This window comes from Thermobia domestica, chromosome 14, assembly GCF_964235325.1.
Source record: "Thermobia domestica chromosome 14, izTheDome1.hap1.1, whole genome shotgun sequence".
NCBI classification, from domain to species: domain Eukaryota; kingdom Metazoa; phylum Arthropoda; class Insecta; order Zygentoma; family Lepismatidae; genus Thermobia; species Thermobia domestica.
The window spans coordinates 5,481,049-5,500,375 of NC_137467.1; the positions used below are offsets into that span (position 1 = coordinate 5,481,049).

General features: G+C 32.9%; 1 protein-coding gene across 1 annotated transcript in view; it reads left to right on the top strand.

The window, feature by feature from the left end:
* The window catches only part of LOC145670651 (dynein axonemal heavy chain 1-like), a gene marked incomplete at its 3' end in the record, with an annotated part of 1,762,390 nt that overhangs the window by 1,729,557 nt on the left and 13,506 nt on the right, over positions 1-19,327 (top strand). Inside the window, 4 exon segments of the mRNA XM_081739441.1 lie at positions 3,953-4,129; positions 5,219-5,470; positions 7,829-7,981; positions 18,164-18,432. Of these exon segments, the coding sequence (XP_081595567.1) occupies positions 3,953-4,129; positions 5,219-5,470; positions 7,829-7,981; positions 18,164-18,432 (851 nt within the window).

Genomic DNA, 19,327 nt, shown 5'->3' on the forward strand with positions numbered 1-19,327 from the left:
AACGGGTAGGAGAGAAGGGAACGCTTCTATCCAGCATCCTTCGTAGGAAGGCTAACTGGATCTGACACATCTTGCGAACTAATTTTCTTCTTCATACCGCCATAGAAGGAAAGATGGAAGGAAAGCGAGGAATAGGAAGAAGAAGAACCCAACTGATCGATGATTGAAAAATAGAAAAAAATATTGGGAGTTAAAAGAGGAGTCTGCAGATCGAGAAACGTGGAAGAAATATTTCCAGGCCTAAATTTAAAATTGAAAAATAAATAAATAAATAATCCCTGGACCTGCCGTAAGCTGAATACTTAATAATCGATAGCCAACATTAGCTGCAGAACTGGAAACGAAGGAAAGATTGCAAGGGATACTTAGCATTTCTAATCAGTGACGCAAGCAAAGTGTACTAAGTACCGTAAGTGGAAATTACATATGAATAGTGTTTGTATTGAGAATATTAGAGTTTGCTGTACCTAAGTAGATAAGTACAGTAAAATTATTAAAAAAAGAAAAACTCTGCTTGCTTTAATACTAAATTATGTTAACTATAAATTTAGCCATAAATTTAGAGGAGTTTGGCCATTATGAGGAGATGTGGTAAAATCACATTGATTCGTTAGAGCACAAATGTCATGTGTACAATTTTTAAAATTTTTCAGGAAACTGTTTCGAAGTGATAAGTGAGCCTTAGCAAAGCTGAGAGTTTTAGCGTTGCAACAGCTGTTCACTGTATATTACCAAGGAGTTATTTACAGTGGACATTTGATATTTGTGTACCTGACTTAGAATTATCAAACTATCGAAATAACTGACAAAGTCAATATTGACAAATAATGGGCATATAACATTTGTGCTCTGAAGACTCGATATTATGTTGTAAGCTTAGAAAGTTTGGATAATTCAAAAGTCATTGTTTTTCTATGTACATTGAAATCTGCTTAAAAACATTAAAAAATCGTACCATACCGTATTTGCGTTTCTCTATATAGCTGCTCTCCTCTACAACGAGTAGTTTAACGTTGCTATTTTATGAACTTAGCCTACAGAGGCTCAGAGAAATGGGTCATTGCAGGAGTGCCCTCAGAGGTCGAAAACTTTAAGTAACAAATCTAATTGGCATCAAAACAAAGAATATACAGTAGTATTTAAAATAAAGCAAAACAAATATTCGAAAACTAATATATGAAAGTACTAAGAAAGATGAATGAAAAGAAAAATATTTACAGATAAAGAGACTTTTAAATAAGAATTCTTTTTAATCAGAACGCTTACATTTAGCATCTGGAATCATCATCAAATGTTACAGAAGAACTGGAAAGAGAATTGTTGTCAAAACAAACGAAAAGAATTTTTACAAACATAGAGAGAAAGAGTGTAAATAATTATTTTAAAAAGTAACAGAGAAAGAGGAAACAATGTTTTTAAAAATAGATAGGAAAGAAGGAAATCATTATTTTTAAAAACTACAGAGAATAAGTGAGAAAATAACTGTTTGAAAAAGATAAAGAGAGAAAGGAAGGATACAATTGTTTAAGAACACAAAGGTAAACAGGAGAATATGAATATAGCAAGTAAAATGAAATGCTTCATACTCCGCAATAATTTCAAGAATTAAGGAACGTCTTCGAGAAACACCATCAGCTTACTATGATGAAGACCGTGTTCCACAAAAACGTTCCTAAAATCTTGGGATTATTGGAAAATGTGAATCCTTTTTTTTTTTTTTTTTAATATGTTATATAACGACGTAAGACTCACAGCATATTCCACCATATGCCGGTACGTGGGTAATACCATAAATTGAAAATACAGCGCTTTTTGCGATGTGCATAAATATAGAATTAGGTATTAAATCTTAAATAATTGCATTTGTATTTTTTGCTAGTGACTTCTTTAATATGAGCCTGTGCGAACATTAGTTTTATTAGCTTAGATTTAAATACTGATTTAAAATTAGGTTATTATAAATTACTTAAGCATAAGGATGTAATACGGGATGCAAACTAATGTTTTATGCAATATTTTATAAAATAGGACATTATGTTTGAATATAAATTAAATTTAACAAGTTTTATTTAACAAAACAAAGACTAGTTAGGTAGAAGGTAAAAGAGGGAGGAAGAGAGATTAACTAAAATGATAGGAATAAACACTAGCCTTAAATATTTTTGAGTTTTGATGATGTTGTAGTTGTTTAGAATGACGAATGTATTTTTTTCGTCTTTTTTTTTAATTATTATTTTTTGGTTGCAAATTCATGAAATTTGATGAAATCAGTAAAGTTAACGTTTGGACAGGAGTCTTGTTAAAACTGCTAGAGGTGATGAATGAAGTTGCTTTGTGAATTGTTTTTGAGTTTAAAATAATGGTTTGAAGACTTGTTGTAAATTGCTTTTACTGCGATGAATCTTTTATTATTATTATTATTATTATTATTATTATTATTATTATTATTATTATTATTATTATTATTATTATTATTATTATTATTATTAATAATAATAATAATAATAATAATAATAATAATAATAATAATAATAATAATAATAATAATGAAGTGTTTGGAGTGAATATTTTTTAATTTGGGTTGTATTTTTTATGTTTTGTTTGGTAAACCTTGCTACAATTACCACATTGAGACGTGTTTTCTGTAGTTTCGTTTAAATAGTCTATTGACGCTAGTATTTATTTAACTAAGAAACTTTTGGAGACCAGAATAGAATTAAAGAGGAAAGAAAGAACATTAGTTTTACCATTATTGGTTAATTTACCATGACAAAGTAAATATAAAAAGTTACAGAAGTAGTTTTACCATTATTGGTTAATTTACAATGACGAAGTAAATATAAAAAGTTACAGAAGTTTATTTGAAAACGTAGGCTTAAGATTAAATGCTTTTGTATAAGCTAAATTAATAATTTGAATGAATTTAAGTAATCTGATTTTTTAGCGAAATGAATCAAACTGTATAAAAGCTCCACTTTTAATTTTCAACATAACATAGCAATAATATATGATTTTATGTTGCTTCACAATACTGACTAATGTTTAAACACAAACAATTTGCTGAGCAAAATAATATATTCATATATAAAAAAAAAAAAAACTACATACGTGTTACAACTAACATTTTGGCTTCATCAGACGCTTCATGATAGTGCCTGATGAAGCCAAAGTGTTAGTTGACGAAACTGTCACATGTATGTAGTTTTTTATATGAATATAATGTTTTGCTCAGCAAATTGTTTGTGTTTAAGTATATACAAAGCAAAGCTTCTACTTATGGAAAATATGACTAATGTTACTGCCTATAGTTTGTGCTTCTATAGGAAAATTATTTTAAAAAGAAGGAGAAAAAACTGTTTTAAAAAGATGAAGAGAAAGGAGGAAAAGAATTATTTTAAAACTAGAGAGAGAAAGGGAGAAAATAATAGTTTTGAAAAGATACAGCAAGAAAGGGAAAAATCTACTTTAGAAAGATAAAGACGAATAGGGGAAATGATTGTTTTAAAACGATGAAGAGAAAGAGGAGAACAATTGTTTTAAAAAGATAGAGGGTAAAGGAGAAAAGAACTGTTTTAGAAAAGTGTAGAAACAGAGGGAAAGAATCATTTTAATATAGAGAATGCCAGTTTTTTCATGACATGTTATTGTAAGATGGAACAAAAAAAATGCCAATAAATTTTATCAGACCTTTTATGATTACGAAATAAAGAAATTACAAATGAGACATAAGAATGATTCCGTGAAGTACATATTCTTAAGAAAGCAAATATTCACAGAAACTGAGAAAAAAAACCATGATATTATGTAAAAATAGGATTAAGAAATTACCTGAAATAAATATCTATTTTTATTGAGTGTTATTCTGATTGCTTTACAAAAGTATGGAATTTATATCGATCCTAATAAATGAAATAATGTAAGTAATTTGTTGTTTCTCTATTTGAAAATGCAGAATTGTCACTTGGCACCTAGTTGGATGCCAAGTTTGGAGCGTCTCGTTGAGCATATCCCAGAGACAGTTCACAAAGATTTTCGTCTGTGGCTTACCTCCACTCCTTCACCCACCTTTCCTGTGTATATTCTTCAGAATTCAAGTAAAATGACTATGGAACCTCCGCGAGGAATTAAGGTAAGGACTTTCTATTTCACTGCTACTAGTCTACTGTTGTCTTTATTATTATTATTATTATTATTATTATTATTATTATTATTATTATTATTATTATTATTATTATTATTATTAGTAGTAGTAGTAGTAGTAGTAGTAGTAGTAGTAGTAGTAGTAGTAGTAGTAGTATTGAAATAAACAAAAAATTAAATGAAGTCTTTGAGTTTTACGTCCCACGATTATGCCGGTTAGACTAAAGGAGACGGTGATGAGAAATGAATAAAATGATGCAATGAAGAAAGTGGGAGGAAACGGGAGAACCCCGAGGAAACACGCACACGGTGTTTGTCCACCACAAAATTCACTTGGCGCGTGCTGAGATCGACCCAGGGACCACCACTGAGCGACCGCGGCCCATATTATTACTATTATTATTATTATTATTATTATTATTATTATTATTATTATTAGTAGTAGTAGTAGTAGTAGTAGTAGTAGTAGTAGTAGTAGTAGTAGTAGTAGTAGTAGTGTTAGTATTAGTATTAGTATTAGTATTAGTATTAGTATTAAATTGTGTGTAGCCATTTTGGACAGATCCTTCAAAATGGACTCCGCAGCTTTCACCACTGCCTCCGAAAATACGAAACACCGTTCCCGGAAGTGTTTCTTCAAAGTTGCAAAAAGAAAGAAATCACAAGGGCTAAATCAGTGGGGCTATAGACGATGGGATACACACGGAACGTTGATCTTTGCAAGATAGTCAACAGAATTTCCGTACTGTTCTTCGCGTGCCACTTCCATGTTGCCTTATACGAAACTGAAACTACGTGTGCTTAAACAGCTGCCAAGGTTACATTCCTGACGTAATAGCCTTCAAATTTGCTCGATCTATGCATCACTTCTCCCACTACGCAGACGTGTTTTCTTTTTTTGTGCCTTGCTGTGTATTCAGCTCATAAACACTGGTGACCAGTCTTTATTGAGCAGCCTACGTATAAAGTTAAACAGTTAGTGCTTCTAACAATCAACTACAGTTGCCCTAAAGTACTTAAATAAAGTCAAATTACGATTTATAAGAAGTTTTCAATCACTGAACGTTTTTCTTTGTAGGCAAACTTAATGAGAGCGTATAATAGCCAGGTAGCTGAACTGCAAGATTTTCTGAACTTAGAAGGAGAGAAAGTTTCTCGCTTCAAGCTGCTTTTGTTCTCGCTTTGCCTCTTCCATGGAGTCTGCTTAGAAAGAAGGAAGTTCGGGCCTTTGGGCTTCAACATTCCTTATGAATTCACGGATGGTGATTTGAGGATTTGTATCTCTCAGCTACAAATGTTCATCTTGGAATACAAAGATGTACCGTACAAGGTAAAAATCTCTATATTTATTCTACTTTTATAGTCTTCTGAAAGTATTATTTAAAAATCAAACTTTCTTACATTCATATCGGTGTGTGTCTATTCCATCAGGAGTTTCGAACTTAATATTAACAATGTCATTTCACTTTATTTCGTCTTTATAATCATACATATTGCACGAATTTGTGCTATGAATAAAACTCGTTAAGGCATAAAGATACATAAACATACATAGTTGTGACATATATATACTAATTACTTTCAAGTACTACCCTATATCTACGGTCAAAGGAAAAAATCATTAAAAAATAGACATTTTTAATCCTACCAGTAATCAAATTCATTTACAGATCTAGGAATACATTCACGGAATAAAAGCAGTGTTGTAATAGATATGTTTACACTAATCTCTTGTGTTCTTCTCTTTGTTTTGTCTTTTAAATATAGAGAGGATGTTTATTATATAATATGATACCCACAGTAGAGGATCCAGGGGGGCGATCGCGGTAATCGCCCCCCCCCCAGAAGAGGGAAGTTTTTTATTTTATATATAAATAAAACCCATCCCAGAGCTTGAAGCTCTTTAAAAGTAGCTCTAAGTAGCAAAATTACAACGTACCGACCCCTCCCCCCCAGAAGTCCGTCCTGGGTCCGCCCCTTGGTACCCATAAATGTTGGATTCCTTTCGTATAACTTTGTGCGATGCTGTTTGCTGGAGATTTTTATCCTTACAGCTGCTATCGTATTTATGGGTTGATGGTGTGTTAAGTAATTCAATGTTAGTTGTAACAAAGAGTAACATGCGAAATATGTATAATGAGGGTAAAGGCAATATTTTAAGTTCCTTAAATATTGGCCTAAACGAATCGTTCATTTTGGCCCCTGTTCTAAAAACCCTTTTTTGAATCACGAACAATGTATTACTTTTTTGGGAACTTCCCCAGAAGATTATGCCATATGTTAGTAAAGACTGAAAGAGTCCGAAATGTAAGTTATTCTAAAGTTATACTTCAGAAAGAACAAGCTTTTGTATAACACTGTAGATGTTTACTATGATGTCCTTCGGAAGCACGTAGTTCTCTTGCGTAATCATGGCTAATCATCATCAGATTCATTAAAATCAATGCATTACGTTGCATACAAATAAAATGCAATGAACTGGTTATATTCGGTTTGCCAGACTGTGTTACGTGATCAGATTAAAGGTCACGTTTCGTGCTAAATCGAGTATGGAGATTCCAAATCCAGATGTGAGATATTTCAAGCACGTAACCTCTGCGTGGGACACCCTTGGTAATCGAAGAAGATGCCAACTTCATCATTATTATTGATTTTACTCAAATAACTTGATTTTTGACAATGTTCTATCCATATTTATCTTACGTGCTATATACATCATTTTTAAGCTTTTCATTATGTCTTTGTAATAAGCTTTCAATTAGTCATCTCCTTTTTATAGTTTTGGAGATATGTGGACAACTTCAGTTTTTTCATTGATTTTCCATTGACTTTATGTTCATGCTTCATGCTTTTTTAACTATGTTCCATCCATTTTAGTAAAATTTACTTTTGGAATATAGACTCTCCATAGTCTCTTCTAGATTTGAGCTGAATTTTAGCCATCTCCCCCAAAGTCTGTTCACATCATTGCAACCGGATAGTTCCTTTAGATACTTTTCATATAATTCATTAGATTATGTTTTGTTATGGAATTTACAGTTTCGTAACAAACATCTCAATAATTCAAACTTTGTTATGCTTACTGTGTCCTTGAAAGTCTTTCACACAGCTCCAAGATAAACCAGATGGTCGTCTTCTTTTTGAAGACTGTGCTTAAAGTACTCCTCTGTAGACGTAATGGATTCGTCACGAGTCCGAGTCACTTTCGCGTGTCGCTGATTCATCCTGATTATCTCTTCTGGTGAATCATCGATCTCTCCGTTGGATGGCAATCGACAAATCTGATGGTGTTGATTGAAGAAGCCTAATTGATTCTCATTTTAAGTTCATATAGGTGATCTCTGGAACGTTGAAGAGTCTTCCTAAGGGTTCTCGTGACGTTGTTTATTAGAAGGTATTGATGACCATAAATTACGACAGGTATCCATTTATGGAATTTCTGCTGGAGAGCATGATTCGTAACCATTCCAAAAAAAAGTTATCTGCGTACGCGTCTAGGCTTGTGTAAATCAGCCAAAATTAATCAGACACTTTTAATTATTGAAGGTTTTTGAGAAAATACAATCGCCTTAAGGTAAGACTTCAAAGATATTATTTGCTATAATAATTAATTACAAGATTGATGTATAATAAATATCCAATATGCATAATCTTTTACAATATTTTGATTAATATTATCTTATTTCAGGTCTTGACATACACTGCTGGGCAAATCAATTATGGCGGCCGAGTAACAGACGACTGGGATCGTCGCTGCATAATGAACATCCTGGGTGATTATTATTCACCCAACGTTCTTAAGGAAGGGTACTGCTTTGACGAAGTAGGAAGCTATTACCAAGTAAGTAATAAAGTTTTCTTTCTTTCTTTTTTTTTTTTTTTTTACTTTTTTTCTTTTTTCTTTTTTGACCTAAATATTAAAATACACTATCTCCACAGAATATATTTTTTTTAATGCTAGCTTGAAAGCTAGCTACCTCTAAGAGGGGTACGCCCTCTTTCAGGGATGGGAAGTTGTAGGAAATATTGGTTGCAGGGATGATTTGTGGATGGTCTAAGGGAGGCTAGAACCACAGAATACACCTTTAATCAAATTTATATCATTAAAAGCCCAGAATTGATGTGGGTACTAACTGTCTTCCAAAAGTAATTTCAAACGGGTCCAAAATCTCGATCATTTTTGAGATTTTATTTTTCATCTCCCTTCCTCCCTCTTTCTGCCGATGAGAATGAACTTGTACTAAAACGGCATTGAGAGCCTCACTATCAACTTTAACAAATTGACTGCCCTGAACATCATATGTGGTGCTTACCTTATTTCTCTGTGGGGCCATGAGCACAATATATGATGCTCATGCTTGATATCACAAATTACTAAACTATTCAGGTTCTTGAGCATCATATATGATGCTCATTGTCACAAATTACTGTGAGACCATGAGCATCACATATAGTGCACGGCTCCCATTGGTACATTTTCGGGAGAAACAAAATATCGCGACAAAAATGTGATATAACTATTCATAATCAAGCCAAAGGTCAGGAGAAATTATTTCACAGCCCTCTCTTGCGTGCTAATAAAGGCTTAAATCGGACTTAAACTGCATTGAGAGTGTGATTATTTATATAAGCGACCCCGGAAACTATGGATTCAACCCATTAATTATGGATTTTTGTGTCTGGCCCTAGAAGTGTTAAGGGGGTCTTACCCCCAGTGCAGGCTAAACTTGGACTTAAACGGCATCAGAACTGCCACCAATTAGCTTAGTAACGTTGAAAAATAATGATTCGACACTAATATCGATTGTTTTCGATATTTTTCCATATCATTATTTCACAACCCTCTCTTGCGTGCTAATAAAGGCTAAAACCAAGATGGGAAAATAATTGAGAAATATTTTTTACCCCCTGAAATTAACGAGAATTATATTGGTTTGTTTTTTTTACTAAACTCTTTGTTTATGGATGTTGTAGGATTCCTGTTGATTAAATGAGTTAAATTTCTTATCTTAGTATCCGTTGCAATGATTTATTATCGAGGCACGGTGGCCCAGTGGTAGAACGCTTATCTCTGGTGTATAGGGTCCCTGGTTCGATCTCTGGCCAAGTAAGTTTGTGGTGGACAACATCGTGTCCGTGGGTTTTCTCGGGGCACTCCCGTTTCCTCCCACTCTCTCATTCCACCAATTCTTCCATCATCATTCACTCACATTAATCATTGTCTCCCTTAGCCTGAAGGACATAATCGTGCGACGTTAAACTGAAAGATTTCATTTCATTTTTTTAAATTATTATTATTATTATTATTATTAAAACATTTCGTCATACAGTAAAACCTTTGAATAACGGATATCGGTGGGACATGATAATTTGTCCCTAAACGACATATATCCGTTACTGAAAGATTACACAAATTTAAATTGCACAGAGCTCTTGCGATAATTGTATGCAGAATACAGTAATTTCTATGCTCACTTATAAATATAAATACGACATAATACCAAAACACTGAACTCAATGATGTTCGAATTACTGGGGAGATTTTCGAATAAAAGGTGAGAGAAGAAATATTTTTAGTTGAAATTTTATCGTAAAATGAATAACTTTTTTTTATTCACCTTTGAAGTCACAAAAGAATATGTAAGCCCCAAGAGAAAGACAATCAACTTTGCGAGGGAAGCAAAGAAGTTCCACATAATAGCAATAAGACAGGTTATCCATGATCATTTTTACACTTTGAAAGTTCCCCAAGAAGCAATTTAATGTTAACGAAGAAACGAATTTCAGTTCAATTTACAATGACCTGTGATGGCTTCCTAGATGATAAAGATATTGTAAAATTCTATCCTTTTAGAGTAGAGCTAAAAGATGATACACATTGGAATTTAGATAGGGTTCCTACTGGTCAACGAAGTCAGGGAAAACTCAGGGAAAATGGTGCAGATCAGGGAAGATCAGGGAAGATCAGGGAAAAAGACCTGAAATCAGGGAAAGTCAGGGAAATTTTATAAAATATATTTTTTCTAACATTAATTGTACACTAATTTCAGCTTAGTCAATCATTATATGGGACGTTGCTCAGAGTTTTATCGGAGGTAAATGAAATGTACGTATGAGAATTGATTACTATTTGCCTCTATAGAGTAAAGTAACCTTTGGCTAGCTGGGGGCTCCACCCCCAGACCCCCGCGTGTGCTCGATCAACGGTCTCGCATTTCTTACACACACAAGTCTACCGAATTTCAAGTTTCTTTTCCTATTTCAAATATCTAAAAAATAAGATTTTTTACCAGAAGAAAACGCGCATTTAAATTACATGGGAGTTTCTTCATCTCCCCTTTAGACCTGTTAGAAACTAAAAGTATTCACTTTTGGCAATTTTTCTCTGGGTTAGTCCAGGAAGACTAGAATCATATCAGATTTCATCATTCTAATCCTGTCGGAAGTGCCTAAACATTTTGGGATGTAAAAGATATCCCATATAAATAAGATGGGAAAGAGTTTTCAGTGATTTTGTTAGATAATCTTATAGAAAACATACAAGCATACAAAATTTCAAGTTTTTATTCCAATTCCAAGTAACTAAAACACGAGATTATAGGTCCAAAAGAAGGCCCATTTAAATAACATGAGGAATTTCTTCATCTCCCCTTCAGACCCTCTAAAGATTAAAAATATTCAGTTTTGGCAATTTCCCTGTGGGTTAGTCCCGAAAAGCTACAATCATAACAAATTTAATAATTGTATCCCTACAGGAAGTGCCCAGTAATTTTGGGGTGTAGAAGATGTTCCGTATAAATTAAATAGGAAAGATTTTTCGATTGCACATAAAACCACTCTAATGTTGGAGATTTTTATTTTTGATGATTTACTTAGGTAATACTAACGAAAACATCCAAGTGTACCGAGTTTCAAGTTTTTATTCCAATTCCAAGTACCTAAAACATCAGATTATAGATCAAAAAAGACCTTTTTAAATAACACGGAAAATTTCTTCATACCCCCTTTAGACCCCTTAAAAATTAAAAATATTAACTTTTGGTTATTTTTTCTCTAGGTTAGTCCCGCAAAAGTACAATCATGCCAAATTTCAACTTTCTACGTCAACCGGAAATACCCCTTTATTTTATGTCAGTTAGTTCATGTAGTTTTATATATAGTTAAGATGTTCTAATATATAAATATTCACCGTTATTTATTCCTTATTTGTATGTCAACGTTATCCGATACCTGTCATGAAAGTCAGGAAATTTCCTGCCAAAGGTCAGGGAAGTCAGGGAAAGTGAGGGAAAATGATTTTTCCAGATCAGTAGGAACCCTGTTGGACTTTCTCATCAATTTTTATTATAAATGTTTCCTCTTGTATACAATAGTATAAATTTTACAGATAAAATATAAGTTGCTCTAAGATATCTTGATGATTCACTAGTGAAATTGTAGAAGCCCAATAACAAAGCGTCTTAGGGCGATAGACGACAAGGTGTAGGTAGGTGCCTCTCAGTAACCAGGAATCTTAGAGAGGGAAATAAAATCCAGACCACGCGTCCTAGAGAGTGGAGATTAATGCCCTCTGTAGTATTCCGGCTCCTTTTATCCAGAAATATTGCTAACTGCTTGAATCTTCGTCACTTGCCGACTGTCATCGATGGTTGACAATGTCTTCTTTGTAGTTGTCGTCTGATGTTTGTTTACAGCCAGCACGTGGTGTTGGAAGCATATGTGGAACCTTGCAATATTTTAGGGGAAGGTATCTTCTGCCTTCTGCACAGTACGTCTGTACTGTACTGTCACATTTATCTTCAAATTAGAGGAAGTATTTTCAATGTTAAATACGTCTGAGAAGAGACAAAAATTCCTGTCTGCTGTGAAGAGATTACTAAAACGTTGAGGGAAAACAAGACTGTCCATCTCCGTATCTGAGAATGTTCCCAAAAGGTTAAGTTCTGCCATAATAATACATATATTTTTGCCGGATCACAGAGTATATGTCCTTATTATGAATGTGTCCGCTATTGAGAGATCCCCGTTTACGATCGTTTCACTGTATTTTGATGTCTTCTTCAGTTATCTACAATATAGTTGCACACCACACCAAAGGATCTTCTACATGTTGGACTAGCCTGGAGGAGTTAATGAAACATGAATCATCAGAATCAAATTTACTCAGAAAGCCCAAAAACTAGTTATCAGTTACTCCACTTAACCTACTTTTTCTTAAGAATTCAAAATTCAAAAACAAGAAATGTTAACTTTCTGAGCTTCAATCACTTCAAATAATAGAAAAATTATATTTCAACCAGAAATTTACTTATACGCACATCACCAACTCTACATTTCTTTTGTTTCCACATTCTTTTTAAATAACTTGTTTTGGGAAATTATGGTTAGTGGGTTTCTGTTGGTGTCTATATAGTTGAATGGTTTTCAGTAAGTCGAATTTCATATAATTTCCTAAACATTGTATATTAATATTAAAGAGACATTTTACAATTCATCTGCATTAGTGAGGTTCACTTGGGTACAATTTTTCAAGAAAAAGATTATCAAGAGCGGAAAGTTAAAATTACTTCTTCTGGAATTGTTGTATAACAAAATGGTACTTCATATTTTTCTAAGTGAGACAGTGAAGACGATTTCTTAACTAAAAGTCGGTTAACTGCAGTAACTGATAACTACTTTCTGGATTTTCTGTGTATATTTGTTTATAATGATTTACACCAAATTAACTCCTCCAGGATAGTGCAACATATAGGAGATATTTTAACACTCGAACCGCGGATGAGTGAGTTTTGATCCAACTCGATTTTTTCCTTTCACATAGCTCACATATGATTAATACCGCGATGGGATTTTCATGAGTTATATCTACTTACATAAAAGTACACAAGTAAACGAAACCAATTTATTTTATTCGTTATTGTCGGAGATACCTCACGATTATACTAGAAACGCGGCCTGGTTCTTTTTGACCCAAGACAATACAAGTTAAATGCAATTTTATTCGTACCTGGACAATTTAGAATTCCGTTTGGAATAATCCTCACGCTTTTGTATTTAAACAGCATCAAAATTCCTCTTTATTCCAAAGAAAAATAATTTTCTCCATATAAACCAATGAGGTAGAAAATCAAGATGGCCCAATCGTTCGATATGCCGGAAACCTGTAACAACATTTTTGTGAAAATATTAATATAAAGTATTGTAATTACGGTTTCCATTACCGTCGTCTTATGTTGTTACCAGTGTCGGATCCAGGGGGGGGGGATCAAACGATTGCCCCCCTTCCCCCAGAAGAGGAAACTTTCCTTTTATTTTATATATAAATAAAACTCATTCCAGAGTTTGGAAATCTTAAAAGTAGCTCTAAGTAGCAATATTACAACCCACCGCCCCCTCCAGAAGTCCGTCCTGGATCCGCCCCTGGTTGTTACTTTGCAAAAGTTATTATTATTATTTTAACTTCTTGTTTTGTCGAATATATATAATGCCAACACAGGTTGCACATTAAAAATTAAAAGTAAAATTTATACATATACATATACATATATATATATATATATATATATATATATATATATATATATATATATATACAGTATATAAATTTTACTTTTAATTTTTAATGTGCAACCTGTGTTGGCCGTTGACCTGATCGTGATAGGGACAAGTAGTCTCGCTTGTGATGACCCATCAATTCCCACTAATCTATTATTATTATTTTTATTATTATTATTATTATTATTATTATTATTATTATTATTATTATTATTATTATTATTATTATTATTATTATTATTAAGATGGCGCCGACTGGATTGTGTCTCAATCCATTTTTTGGTAAACAGCTAATATTAGAATGCTGTTTATGTAAAAATAGATTTCACGTACAGAATTGTTTAAAATTTGGACGCACTGAATATGAAATGTATTTGGTGAATGGTACATCAACGTATAAGTGCCAAAATTTCATAAGGCACCGTGATGACAACACAGCCATTACTCCCACAGTGACGAAGCATATTAGATCTCGGAAAGGAGACCAAACTGTGAATTCTGATGCTGAGTTAAGTGAAAATGAAGACTTAGACAAATCAGGTTCTTTTTCAAGCAATAATGGACAGAATTGCTCTACATGCTGTGAGGAAGTGAAAAATAAACTTTGTCATGTGTTACTTATGTTAAGTGATATCAGTGAAAAATATGATGCACTGAAGGCAGAAGTGATATCTGTTAAACAAGAAAATATTAAGTTGAATGAACTACTATCAACTAACAACAAACCGAAAACATTTGCTGAAGTGATCAACAGCTCAACACCCGATGTTCAAAACAAGGTACAAGGCGACTCTGAAAACATGAATGTCAAGGTCAGAGAAGTGCCTTCTTTCACATTACAGCAGGAAACAAGTGGTAGTGAGTGGAAGTTAGTAACCAAACGCCCAAGGCGAAATAACGCTGAAGTACAGACAGGAGTGAAACAAACGAATGAATCAGGCTTCGTTTCCAGAAACCGTAATACTCTTATGCAAGGGAAGAACACCACAGTCAAACTAAAGGTAAACAAAACGGCCCCTCGTACAGCAGCACTGTTTGTAACGAGACTTGGCCCTTGTGTTTCTTGTGAGGATCTTATTGCATTTGTGAAGGACAGTGTTAATATTAGTGTTAAAAATTTTTTCAATTAAGAGCTAAACATAGCAGTTACTCTTCGTTTATGTTAGTGTAGAAGAAAGAGAGTTTAATGCTATTTGTAACCCGAATGTATGGCCTGATGGTGTGTTATTTACTAGATTTGTTGGACGATTGAAAGACGAAATTGTATGTCATGAGGCTGAAACTGAACCGGCTGGAAAAATAATTCAGGTAAATAAACTAGAATAAATTAGTACACAACAAAAATGGCATACTTACAGCTATTCTATCAAAAGGTGAACGGTTTAAATACAAAAGAAAAGCTATTTATAGATGAAATAAACTGCTCTAACTATGATTTTTATTGCATAACTGAAACGTGATTAAAAGATACAAACCAACATTTTGTACAGCTCTCAAAAAATTATAATGTCGTACGAAAAGATAGAAATTTGACATTAGTAAATAAAACAAAGGGTAGAGGCTGTATGATCATAATAAGAAACGAATACTAATATGAAGTAATAAATCCTCCAGATGAAATACTTGATGTTATTATAATTAAAGTTTTAATCCCTGAAAATAAATCATTATTGTTGTGCTTGCACTACTTCCTACCAGATTTACCGTTGACGAATTTTAGTAATTATTGTGACTGACTGTATACATTTTTACTCACAAAAAACTATAATTTTATAATTTTAGATGATTTTAACGTAGGTGGAATAGATTGGGTTACCGGAAATATAAATATAAGTAATTATTATATTAAGAAAAAAGCTGAAAAAATAGTTGAACTATGTAATGTTCTCCAGTCAAATCAATTGAATAGATCATATGACCCCTTTATGAAGGATAAAGTATTTGGAAGGATCTACTGTTAACCAATATGGAAAATAATTCAATAATATTTGAAATTCCACCGTTAACAAATATTGATCATTTCCATCCACCTTTTCTATTTGAATGGAAAATAACAAAAAATGATAGTAATGACTTTGGGAACACCTCAAATCAAGCCATAATTTATGATTTTAAAAATGCTGATTTTCTAGGTGTATATAATGGAATTAAGGAAATGGATCGGATAGATACTAAGAGTAGTAATATTAATGAATTGACCAATATATTGTATAACAATATATATGATGTGCTAGATAATTGTGTACCTAAGAAACCAATTAGCAATAGGCCTAAATACAAAGACCCCTGGATGAACAAGGAGCTGAAATCATTAATTAATAAGAAAACCAAATATTTTGTTAAAGCAAGACAAACAAATAGTAATACATGATATCAAAGGTACTCCGATTTACGGAAAATTGTCAAAAAGAAATACTTAGAGGCGAGAAAATCATATTATATGAGTCTAGAAAATAGTATTGTCAATAACAATATGTTTGTCTGAAAAATATTTAAAAATTCTGATGGCAAGCAAATACCAACTGAAATGAAACATAATGACAAATCAGTCACAGAATCAAATGATGTTGTGGAATTATTTAAAAATGTTTTTAGTGAAAATTTTAATTTAGAATTAGGACATTACCGAGATAGCCAAGTTATGAATTCTCCTTCGCTCATTAGCAACCATGACGTCATAGATATACCGAATATCACTGAGTCTGATGTAATTCAAGCAGTTAAAGTTATTAAGGCGAGCACAGCTCCTGGTCCTGACAATATCCCCTATTATATAATTAAAGCCTGTAGTACCGAATTGTCAACTGTTTTAACAAATATATTTAATGCATCCCTGAGAAATGGTGAGTTTCCTTCAATATGGAAACAAGTATACATTGTACCAGTACACAAAACAGGTGATCATAGAATTATAAAAAAAAATATAGGCCAATAACACTAGTCAATACATTTTGCAAGATTTTTTAAATTACAATACTCAAACATTTATATTTTAATGTAAAAAACAAATTAAGTAAATTTCAGCATGGATTTTATAGAGGGAAATCGATTGTAACAAATCTTGTACATTTTACTGATTTTACATATTTAGAACTTGAGAATATATAGATAGATAGATATGTCAAAAGCTTTTGATTCCATAGAGCATGAACTTCTTATTGATAAATTAAGAAACATAGGCCTATCTCCATTGTACATTCGCTGGTTTGTAAGCTATCTAGCAAACAGAACGTTTAAAGTAAAAATTGGTCAAATAACATCTAGTTATGGTTATATAAAGAATGGCATACCTCAGGGATCTCCTCTGGGACCCCTTCTTTTTTCAATATTTATTAATGATTTGCCTGAGAAAATTAAATACTCAAATATTTTGTTGTATGCCGATGATTTAAAATTATTTAGAATAGTAAATAGTGAGTATGATAACTACTTAGTACAGAAAGATCTAGATACTGTTAGTACATGGTGTAAAAGTAACTTATTGAAAATTAATTGTGAGAAAACTAAATACATATCATATACTAACAAAACCCAATACTACGTAAGCAAATATGTAATTAATAGAGTAACATTGCATAAAGCCGAACAGATTAAAGATTTGGGTATAGTGTTTGACGGAAATATGAAATTTACCTATCATATAAATGATATAATCCAAGGGACGAGAAGAATAATAGGGTTTATTTTCAAACAATGACCTGAGTTTAGAAATGCCAGTTCATATGTATATTTTTACAAGATGCTTGCAAGATCAAGATTGGAGTTCGATGTAGTTATTTGGAATCGTATAGGTATAACATTGGCAAACAAAATTGAATCAGTACAAAAATGTTTTATTAGGTTACTCTGCTATAAAATGAATACAGATTACTACTCAGGTAGTTATGAATACTGTTATCAATTTTGGGTATTACAGGCATTGAGCGACATGAGAAAACTTATTGAAAGGGATTCTATTAAGAAACTACTAGACAATAGCTATCATAGTGAACATTGCTTGCATAATATAGGTATAAGGGTACCAATGTATAATACAAGAAATAGATCAACATTAGTTCCTTTGAATCCGAAATCTGTAATTTTAAGAAGATTGACCAGTTCTTTTAATTTAGTTTATTTTATTTTTATCAGTATAAAAGCATGAATTTTAGAGCTTGACAAATATTATTTTTAGTATTTATGACGACTATTTTGAGACTAAAAAAATATTTGGTGTTAATTTGACAAGGAATTATTAATCCGATATTATTTTATTTTATTTTATCATTATGTTTTATTATTTTTGTATGTAGCTTACATTGTATGCAATATGTGTTTATCTTGTCTGGTAAAGTGCTGTATTTTTGCCGTTAGGCTGTTCATGGCACAGAAATAAACATTATTATTATTATTATTATTATTATTATTATTATTATTATTATTATTATTATTATTATTATTATTATTATTATTATTATTATTATTACAGATTGACAGGACCTCCACATTAATGGAATACCTGGACTACATCAAAACCCTGCCGATTAACGATGACCCAGCTCTGTTTGGTTTACATGCGAATGCGGACATCAGCTGTGCTCAAAATGAGACTTACTCAACGTTATCAGTTCTTTTGGCATTACAGCCTCGAAGCGGCGGCGGATCACAGCAAAGTCAGGAAGAAGTTGTCGATCATATGGCCCGAAATATTATGGACCAAGTACCGCATCCCATTGAATTAGAACCGGTTATGGAGAAGTAAGTAGTATCCAATAAATTCCACTTTCCTAGAGAAACAGTGGCTTTGCAAGACCATCTTGTATGGGTAACTTAAGCTTCTACAGAGTAACTTTTAGCCTCTTCCAATTAGCAGCAAGAAACATACAGTCTATGATACGAGGGGTGTCCAATAAGTTGTCTACCTAGACAGTAAGGGAGGGCGGAGCACAATGACGCATGACACGCAAGCCAAGGTCACTATAGGGAACCCCCAATAGTGACGCGGCGCAATTTGACGTCAGTCGGAGCAACGCAATTGCCGTGAACAGAGTGTTTGTGTTACGCCGTATAGTGAACATTTGTGTGACGCCGTGAACAATGGATCTGCAGAAGTTGGAGCACCGCTGTCCCAAGATTTGTTGGACTTCTTTGAGGAGAACCAGAACAAACTTGCGACAGGGGACGAAACCTGGATCCACTATTGGATCCTGAGAACAAGCAGGAGTCAATGTAGTGGAAACACCACGATGACAAAGACTTCCTTTTCTCTAGAATTTCGTCGCTGCTCACAAAGTTGCGACGATGCATAGACCTCCCATGGAGACTACATCGAAAAACAGTGATGACCAGGTGAACCTAACTGAATTCCTTCCTGTCCAGATAGATAACTTAGTGGATGCCCCTCGTATTTACCGAACTATGAAGTTAAGCATAAAATTTGAGAATATTTTAATTTTTATGTCGAAGTTATATACTAGCAAAGTATTCTAATTAATAGAACATATAATTTGAATTTAAAATGCAGCAGACTACCATTAATTAGAACTTTGAATAATTCGAGTTATTTGATAATTCGAACAAAAGTTTATTCCTTTTGAAACTGTATTGAAAAAACGCTACACATCTTGGATAAATTGAAATTTTGAACCTTCTG